Here is a 10,696-nt window from a genome sequence, read left to right on the forward strand (position 1 = left end):
ATGGTGAACTGCATGAAAGTGCTGATCAAAGCAGGCAAGTTTCTCATGGGCTCCAGAAACCAAGCAAACGAATTACTCGAGCCAATAGCACGAATTGGAATGCCATGCATCAGCAAGGCCCCTCACACAGACCTTCCCGAGCCTGTGGGTAACAATGGTTACAAACTGTCATTATCCAACCAATAGCAATTATAGGCTCACTGTGCGTTTACGCGGCATTCGACCGGCCCACTCGCCTAACCGGAAAGGACTGGCTGAGGCTCGCCGGGGCTGCAAATGACTGCCCAGAAATAGCAACGAGCCGCCATTGACAAGAAGAAAATTCCAGCCCACCTGAAACGCTTCTGAAAATGTAAAATGAGGGGTGCGTCAAAGGCTATGTCAAAAACTTTTATTGAAAACTTCAAAATCCAGGACAGAGCATAGAGAAGCCCTTCTAAAACTTCCAAACACCACAAAATATATGGACCAGAACAGCACCACAAAGTCATCCTGCAGTGATGCAAGGACAAGTCAAAGTCCAGCTTGAGAACCGAAGCCAAGTTCGGAACCCAACCCAGGCTTGTCCACTAACATTTGGACCAATGGCTTCCCCCCCAACCTGAGGTCGTCCCCTCGGGGAGCTCCGGCTCCGGCATAACTGGATCGGAAACTACGGAAAACGCCATAAACTTACGATTCACATTGCTCAGAACAAGTCTTGCAGCACCAAGACGATAGATATCATTCGGCACATAAACTGCAAGCAGCAGGAGTGTATTTAGTGCAATAACGCAAAGTACTTCCCCACAACTACAAAAAACACTCGCTGGAGGTTTCGCTTCAAGCGTTTTCCTAGTGAAGGCTAAAAACGTTCAAGATTGACGCATTGTCGGACAAGTTCAAGTAATCGCTGAAATTGCTCCTTCCACTCAACCGGAAATACATTGAAGTCGCTTCTAACAACTCGCGGCACAAGCATCGCTTCCCGTTCACCCTCGGCGTGTGGGGCAAAAGGGGGCACATTTTATTAGTGTGGTTGTACCCAAGTTTGAGGTCTGAGGTAAATGTGCTCCGGCAACTCAGCCAGTGAAGCCCAAGACCTTTTCACCGATGCCAAGAAAGTAAACCACTTGGGCGATGCCGAACAGCGGCGCGACCACGAGGGCACGGCAACCGGCACCCTTCAAGAAAGCGGTGGGACCTTCTCGCGTCCAGATTTTCCTGCAAGTAGCACGAGGTGGCAGCGGAACGGCGTAAAGTCAGACATCGGTGGACAAATCTAGTCTTTAAGAGTGCGGCAAATTTGTCCGAATCTGCGGCAGCAATGATCAGCGATTCAAGTTGCAATAACGTACGGGTGAGAAAGGAGGAAATACATTACCGAGCACAGTCCACCATGCCGCCGTACGATTCTTCATTCACTCCCTTGTTCAACAACTGCAGACGCGTTTTCACAACTGAAACCAATACAAGGCATTTCATGTTAACGTTGAACTTCAGATACCGGTCATTAATGTGCACGCCGCCTGCGGACACATTCACCAACGATGAAACCATACGGTCGTGTCTGTGTCCTTCACCAATCACAGTGATAATTAAATGTGTAGGAGTCCGCAAGGACAACACATACACACCGTCAAAGGGGCTCACGGAGACAGCAGCGACAGAGCCGGCCACACATCCAGCGAGGAAGGAATGCAGGAACGGAGCGTGGCCATCCGGAGAAAACTGCCCGAGGCGGTTGAGGTTCGCAAATAGAGGAAAGTAGATCATAGAAAATGGGACGTCTCTGTTGGTTAAAGGTGGAGATTTGCCTTCGTCAACTTTACACCTTCCCAAGAATAAGCATCCCCCCCACCCCCCACCCCCCACCCCTGTAAAACATTGCACTTCATTTGGTTTTGGATTTCTGCACTGACCTAACTAAAGTCGCACCCAGGCCACGGTAAAGGCCAGAAATACCACGCTTCTGCAGCAGCTCGCAAGTCAGCTGCCATCCCGAAACGGGGGACGGGGATGGGTTTGCCACATACGATCGGCTCAAGACGGGTGAAACAGACACCACCACGGACCCAGACATGTGCTTGGATGCTCCGGGAATGCACACAGGGGCTTGACTTGTGCCCCCTGACTTCTGCTGTGCTGCTGTGGGTGAGAAGCAACATACAAGAGCAAAGTCACAAACTATGTATGGTACCATACGCAACATACAACATACAAGAGCAAAGTCACAAACTATGTATGGTACCATACGCAACATACAACAAGCAACGTACAAGAGTAAAGTCACAAACTATGTATGGTACCATAAGCAACATACAACATACAAGATACAACATACAAGAGCAAAGTCACAAACTATGTATGGTACCATAAGCAACATACAAGAGCAAAGTCACAAACTATGTATGGTACCATAAGCAACATACAACATACAAGAAGCAACATACAAGAGCAAAGTCACAAACTATGTATGGTACCATACAAACATACAACATACAAGAAGCAACATACAAGAGCAAAGTCACAAACTATGTATGGTACCATACGCAACATACAACATACAACATACAAGAGCAGTCACAAACTATGTATGGTACCATAAGCAAGATACAACATACAAGATACAACATACAAGAGCAAAGTCACAAACTATGTATGGTACCATATGCAACATATAACATACAAGCAGCAACATACAAGAGCAAAGTCACAAACTATGTATGGTACCATAAGCAACATACAACATACAAGATACAACATACAAGAGCAAAGTCACAAACTATGTATGGTACCATAAGCAACATACAAGAGCAAAGTCACAAACTATGTATGGTACCATAAGCAACATACAACATACAAGAAGCAACATACAAGAGCAAAGTCACAAACTATGTATGGTACCATACAAACATACAACATACAAGAAGCAACATACAAGAGCAAAGTCACAAACTATGTATGGTACCATACGCAACATACAACATACAAGAGCAAAGTCACAAACTATGTATGGTACCATAAGCAAGATACAACATCTATCTATAATTCCAGTAATCTCTGTCTGTACGTTTGTACGTTTGTCTGTGACCGCTGTTTCTCGACAACCACGGGTCCGATATACTTTTAACTTGCCAGGTATATTGCTGGGGACCCGAGGATGTGCCTTTTCAAGGTTTCATATTAATCGGACAATTACTTACTGAGCTATGTCCAAAAAACGATTCAACCAATCAGAGAGCAGCGAACGATCGCGTGTGCCGAACGTGGCGGGCACACTCTGCCTCGGATGGCACATTTGAGAGCGTATTCATTTATTTCACGTTTGCAAACTATGTTGGCGTTAAACTATGTTTTACAACTAATAAAAACGAATTTGCGATTCATTCGCTTTCCTGCGCGTTTGTGCACGCGATGGCGATTTCTTTACCAAACTCCGGAAGCCGTTCGCTTTGGACCAAACCATTGCATGTAAATAGAGGGGGGGGATTGTCACCACTCGCAAGCCGTTCGCTTTGGACCAAACCATTTCATGTAAATAGAGGGGGGGGATATAATTTTAGATATAGATATAGTACGGGCATGCCCTAGTACAAGATACAACATACAACATACAAGAGCAAAGTCACAAACTATGTATGGTACCATATGCAACATACAACATACAAGCAGCAACATACAAGAGCAAAGTCACAAACTATGTATGGTACCATAAGCAACATACAACATACAAGAAGCAACATACAAGAGCAAAGTCACAAACTATATATGGTACCATACGCAACATACAACATACAAGAGCAAAGCCACAAACTATGTATGGTACCATAAGCAACATACAAGATACAACATACAAGAGCAAAGTCACAAACTATGTATGGTACCATAAGCAACATACAACATACAAGATACAACATACAAGAGCAAAGTCACAAACTATGTATGGTACCATATACAACATACAAGAAGCAAAATACAAGAGCAAAGTCACAAACTATGTATGGTACCATACGCAACATACAACATACAACATACAAGAGCAAAGTCACAAACTATGTATGGTACCATAAGTAAAAACAACGCAGACAATTTCCCGATTAAGCAATACTGGTTTTTATTTCACCGTTGAAGACGCGCCAATGGAGACTGTGGAGGATAATGACAGGATTCTTTTTTTATATGACCAAATTCAACATTTGCATCAAAAAAATACCAAAAACAATTAGTTTATCATGACAGGAGTGGGACGGGAGGGGATGGAGGAAGATTTGGTATTCATCCAATGAAAAGTAATTTGAAAACAAAAAATAAATAAAAATGGCCACAATGTTTCAAAACTACAAGATTCACAAGCGATGTTGGTCACCTTCCACAGGAAGGAACGTACCGAGACGGCCGGCATCTTGGAGCTGGATCTTGAGCATCTCCATCGGGGTCGTCACCACCACTTGGCACATGCCGGCCCCACAACCGGCCATCATTTCCTTAAACACCGACAGCCCCTTCCTACACGCGCGCGCGCACACACACACACACACACACACACACACACACACACACACACACACACACACACACACACACACACACACACACACACACACACACACACACACACACACACACACACACACACACACACACACACACACACACACACACACACACACACACACACACACACACACACACACACACACACACACACACACACACACACACACACACACACACACACACAGTCCATGGTCCAGATAACAGAGCTCTCAAACAGGCACAGATAACTCCATTTTTATTAATGAATCAAAGGAAGACCAAAAGCATACCCATCTTTGGACAACCGATGCCGGAAAAAATCATTGGCTGCCAACTTGATCGCTTTCTCCGGAGTTACCAGCGCAAGGTTAACCGCAGCACCTACGAGGGTAACCACAAAAATCAGCACCGCCGGCACATTACATGAAAGCACCAACTTTACTCATTACTCCACAGCAAAGTAGATGCTTGTAGCAAAGAAACAGTAGAAACAGAAATAATTAGAATTGTGAAATTGTGAAAAGTGAATTGTGAAAAGTGTATTGTGAAATTAATGAATTGTGAAATTAAGAAAAGTGAATTGTGAAATTAAAGAATTGTGAAATTAAAGAATTGTGAAATTAAAGAATTGTGAAATTAAAGAATTGTGAAATTTTCTTTTAATTTAAATTTACTCAGTATTTTAAAGCAAAAAGAAAAGGACAGTCGAAATTACTTTATAAAAACAAAGATCTGTCCAAATCGATGAGATGCAAAGACAAGTTAAACCAAATTAAAGGTGTAGATTTACGAGGAATTGCAGAGACAGAGAGAGACAGAAATTATGGGAAGGAACAGTACAGTGCACTTTTCTTCTTGGCCTGTCCGAGTGGCCAGACACAGGTGCAACATTCCATGGTGACCAAATGGAATCAACAGACCCCAGTCTCTGCAATGTGAGAAACACAGTTGCAACAACAACCCGCGGAACAAAACAGCCAAAAGCGGTTCCAAATGCCAACTTAGTGAAATTAGTCAATGCGCTCACAACTACGCGGCGACATCGTCGTACTCTAACCGATCGGCTAGTCCGCTCGGCTTCACCATTGGCACTAACAAAAGGCAAACAAGGCGCATGCAAGGATTTAAAATAAAAAAAACTTCATTCAAAGTTTCACAATTATAAATAAATTGAAATTTAAAAAAATTTTAAAAAGCATTTCCAGTTACGAGTCAAAAAAAACATGAAAAGCCGTAACAAAATGATCCTGGCGATCGATTGTTTTAATACGACGACGTTTTAGCCAAACTACTAACTGACAGACTTCACATGCATGAGAGCGCTTAAGGTGGGCATTTGCTGGCAGCACATTTCAAAGTTCACTTCGATCCCATCGTTACACGGGTCTTACCTCTGTACATCCCGAAGTAGCCATCGCTGCGCATCGTTTTAACCAAGCAATCAAACCTGGAACGAGGGGACATTCGATAACCACGAGTGCTATACACTTTCATTGCGCGATGACGAAACGGAAAACATTGCTCGGCGTCTCATTTCATCAGCTGCTGCAACACGTCAGGGCACGTTACACGACACACGCTGCAGTCATGTGGCAAAAAAGCGCACCAGGGACACCGGTGGAAAAATAAAAACTCGAGCTCCGACTCGTACGGATGAAATCGTTTCAAGCACCATGACGGCGTCTGCTCTCCACCGACGGATACATCGCACTCACAGGCTGCGGTAGATGGCCTGGCCTTCTCGCTGGTTTTGTAACCGGGTCTTCGCCAAGTCGATAGGAAAAACACACGTGACTCCGATGAGTCCGGCAACGCCACCGTTGATCAGTTTGGCTGGGAGGCTAAAAGGTGGGAAACATGGTGGAGAACCATCATCAACCTGGCCAAGGTAGTGGACAAATGGCCAATGGAGCACGGCTATTGGCACAATCCATCCCTTTAACAAAGTGCAACCCACAACCCACAACACACAACACACAACACTTTACCTGATCTGCTTGTTTGACATTTTGTTCTCTGCGTTCGTGACTTGTGCTTGAATTCTGTGTACCCGAAATAAACAGATTTGTACACACTCAAACCACTATTAAACAAACACGAACTCGCATTAAAAGCTTCCATTCCATTCGGATGTGCTCTATACGTCGAAATAAAAAACCCTCAAAGGAAAAGCTCCACAACACGACCATTCTGTGTACATACATGTACACACCACCAAACCAGAGACCATCCACCGTCCCACCTCCCACACAGGGGGGCATTCTACGTACACACATGTACACACATGTACACACCACCAAACCAGAGACCATACACCGTCCCACCTCCCACACAAGGGGGGCATTCTACGTACACACATGTACACACCACCAAACCAGAGACCATACACCGTCCCACCTCACACAGCGGAGGCATTCTACGTACACACATGTACACACCACCAAACCAGAGACCATACACCATCCCACCTCCCACACAAGGGGGGCATTCTACATACACACATGTACACACCACCAAACCAGAGACCATACACCGTCCCACCTCCCACACAAGGGGGGCATTCTACGTACAAACATGTACACACCACCAAACCAGAAATCATACACCGTCCCACACAAGGGGGACATTCTGCGTACACACATGTACACACCACCAAACCAGAAACCATACACGACCCCACCTTCCACACAAGGGGGACATTCTGCGTACACGTACACACCACCAAACCACAGACCACACACCGTCCCACCACACACCGTCCCACCTCCCACCACACACCGTCCCACCTCCCACACAAGGGGGATATTCTGCATACACACATGTACACACCACCAAACCAGAAACCATACACCACCCCACCTCACACACAAAGAGGAGGGGGGGGGGGAATTCTACATACAAACATGTACACACCACCAAACCAGAGACCATACACCGTCCCACACAAGGGGGGCATTCTGCGTACACACCACCAAACCAGAGACCATCCCACACAATGACAAGGGGGGCATTCTGCGTACACACATGTACATACCACCAAACTAGAAGCCATACACCAACCCACCTCCCACACAAGGCTTCACATTGCCTCAACGTCACTTGGTTTGAAAACTTTCCACAAACCTCCGGAAATACCCAATTTGTAGCAAACGCCTTATTGGGGCGAAGCAGGAAAAAGGAAGTTTGGTTCATCCCACGTCAAGATGCATGGTAAAGGTCATCAATCATAACCCGCGGCTATCGAATTTGCCGCATCACCATCAGCCTCCAGTACTTTTGTTTTATGGGAAAAGCTCAGAGACATTTCCACAAGATAAACATCCAAAAAGAGCGGGAATCGCCACAGGGCGAAGCCGCATTCCACGCGGTCGACACTTTCTCAGAAAACGTTACTCGAGTCAAGACGGCGCCAAAAAACATCAACGTTACCTCAAGACTTCCTCCATACACAAACGTGAAACGAAAAGCAACTGAAACTCGACGGTTTCGTAATACAGATTTAAAAAAAAAAGGGTTTATTAAAGAATAAAACCTCAAAAGAACCGCGCAAGGTTGAGATAGGGAGTAATGGTTAACGTTTTCCAATTCGATGACTAATTAACGTACCTCAATAGGAATGGCCGAATTTGCGATGTCCGAAGGATTGACTGTGAAGCGCGGGAGGGATTGAAGGAAAGAAAAGCTACGGATGTGACTAGAACCGTGTTACGAATTTGCAAACAAAGGGATGAAGCCGCTAATAACGTTAGACAAAAGCAGACGAATATATATAAAGCACCGCCACCGATGTGATGTGTGTGAGGCGAAAGTATTTATAGACTTTCATAAAAAGGAGGCGGTGCCAATACTCCCGGAGCCAACCAGTGACGACGATCGCCTTCGCATGTAAACCAATCAGTACAACGTCCACGTTCAAGCAGAGTGAGTGGAAGTTTCCAGAATGAATTGGATGGAGAGCCAGATAGATGTCGTCACATCCGGTGATTTGTTGGTTAAGGGACTTTCCCTCAACCTTCGATCTGAAGCGCAGATTTTTATCGAACAAATATTAATAATAATAATAATAATTATTATTATTATTATCATTCTTCTTCTTCCTCCTCTTTGCTTCTTCCTCTTCTTCTTCTGCTTTTCCTTCTTATTCTTCCGCTTATGATTCTGCTTCTTCTTCTTCTTCTTCTTCTTATTATTATTATTATTATTATTATTACTAATATTATTATTATTATTATTATTATTATAGTTAGGTGTCAGTTATTTCAGAATCCCTGTAATCGGTGAAGGCAATATTGAAAAACTTTAGACGCAGGAAGTCATTTGGCCGATCATGCCTGGTCTAGTGGTCTGCACCACGTGGTGGAAACGGTAAAAGTAGGGAATTTGAACAGGGTGCCGGCGCGCAATCCAATGGCACACCCCTTTCGAAAGATAAGCTCAACCTGAGAGCTGATGAAGGATGTCGTGCTCCGAGATGCAGCTCCCCCGCTGCTGGTACCGATATGAAGTCAGAGAGATGTGTCGGCTGCGCAGTCCGTAACATGACGATTTTTACGATTTGACGAAGTTACGTTTTTGCCTTTAATTATAACAAGTCAGGAGACGACGTGGGTTCACGAGCGAGTGGTATTCAATGACGATGCTCAATGAGCAATGTTATGAGGTTTGTTAGCTACACAATACCGAAAATTCGGTTCGATTCCGACAACTTTGAAAACCCCCGCCAGATTCCACCAACTCCTTCGGAGAAGATGGAGCTTGAACTCGATTACCTTCGGGCGTGGCTCCGCCCACAATGGGAGAAATACCTTGTCAGTGGACTCACTCCTATGGAGGAGGGGTCCTATTATTGTATGACCATGCGTTCTGGCCCTTCGGGGTCAGGATGCATGTGTTTTGAATGACCATGTGCTTCAGCCTTGGGGTTGAGGTGCATGTGTATGCTAATGGACAGCCTTGATAGACGGTGTGCCTTGGCCGTGGGGTCAAGGTGCACGTCCAAGACTGTTTAAATGTTTGATTTTTTATTATAAAAAGGCAGGCCTTTATTGCTGGCCTCATAAGCAATACGCCCACTCTCGGCAGGACACAACTAGATCATGACATCAACCTCCCAACCAAGTTTCATCAAGATCGGATGATATCATCGGGTAATTATGCTGCGGATAGACAGACAGACAGACAGACACACACCCATGATGAATATAGTGGTCACTGTTTGATAATCCGTGAACCAAAAACTTGTGTTGTTTGCGAAGGCCAGTGTCTCTCTGCATCGATAGACAGGTAGAACAATGGATGGAATTGGCAGTTGAGCACACCGCGATCAACGTCCTGTTCATTTAATCCACTCGGGGGTCCGTTGGTCAATTGGACCAAATTTTCATTGGTTTTCACCGCTTTGTGGCATACCTGCCTGCCGGACTTGGGAGTATTTTGGGTTCTCAGAGTCTTTTGGGTCTTTGGGGACTTTTGGGTCTTCAGGGTCTTTGGGATCTTTTGGATTCTCTGGGACTTTTGGGTCGTCTTTTGGGTCCTCGGGGACTTTTGGGTCCTCGGGAACTTTGGGGGTGACTTTTGGGTCCTCGGGGACTTTTGGGTTCTCTTGACTCTGGGTCTTTTGAGTCTTCGGGAACTTTTGGGTCTTTTGGGTCCTCTTGGTTTTTCAGGTTGGCTTTTGGGTCATTGGGGCCTTTTATGTCGTCTTTTGGGTCCTCGGGGACTTTTGGGTCTTCTGGGTCTTTTAGATCTTTTGGGTCATCTGGGTCCTTTGGGTCATCTGGGTATTTAGGGTCCCCAGGGTATTTTTGGGTCCTCGGGGACTTTTGGGTTGGCTTTTTGGGTCCTCGGGACTTTTGGGTTGGCTTTTAGGCCCTCAGGGACTTTTGGGTCATCTTTTGGGTCCACGGGGAGTTTTGGGTCCTCAGGGACTTTTTGGCTTCTCTGGGTCTTTTGAGTCTTCGGGAACTTTTGGATCTTCTGGGTCTTTTAGGTCCTCTGGGTTTTTCCGGTTGACTTTTGTGTCGTCTTTTGGGTCCTCAGGGACTTTTGAGTCGTCTTTTGGGTCCTCGGGGACTTTTGGGTCCTCTGGGTCTTTTGGGGTCTTAAGTATCTTCGGGGTGTTGAAGGGTCTTCATAGGTCTCAACAGTCTAAAGAGTTAAAAGGTACATTTCAATAGTA

At 45.3% G+C, this 10,696-nt stretch overlaps 1 protein-coding gene across 4 annotated transcripts; it reads right to left on the minus strand.

Moving 5' to 3' along the window:
* Positions 1-377: 377 nt before the first annotated feature.
* LOC137422913 (mitochondrial glutamate carrier 1) lies at positions 378-8,315 on the minus strand. 4 transcript variants are annotated; one of them, XM_068109584.2, is made up of 11 exons: positions 8,125-8,309; positions 6,507-6,560; positions 6,234-6,359; positions 5,910-5,965; positions 5,359-5,446; positions 4,809-4,899; positions 4,370-4,488; positions 1,902-2,127; positions 1,617-1,771; positions 1,364-1,439; positions 378-1,203 (listed from the first exon to the last, which is right to left on the minus strand). In XM_068109584.2, exons 4-11 carry the CDS (start codon positions 5,931-5,933, stop codon positions 1,062-1,064), a joined length of 921 nt encoding a protein of 306 aa, XP_067965685.1. In that variant the 5' UTR covers positions 5,934-5,965; positions 6,234-6,359; positions 6,507-6,560; positions 8,125-8,309; the 3' UTR covers positions 378-1,061. The 4 variants fall into 4 exon arrangements, with proteins under 4 accessions (XP_067965685.1, XP_078626998.1, XP_078626999.1 ...); XM_078770872.1 differs by having other exon boundaries at positions 6,125-6,359; XM_078770873.1 differs by lacking the exon at positions 5,359-5,446 and having other exon boundaries at positions 6,125-6,359; positions 8,125-8,315.
* Positions 8,316-10,696: the final 2,381 nt, after the last annotated feature.

Source organism: Myxine glutinosa, chromosome 1 (genome assembly GCF_964187855.1).
Source record: "Myxine glutinosa chromosome 1, kmMyxGlut1.1, whole genome shotgun sequence".
Classification (NCBI taxonomy): domain Eukaryota; kingdom Metazoa; phylum Chordata; class Myxini; order Myxiniformes; family Myxinidae; genus Myxine; species Myxine glutinosa.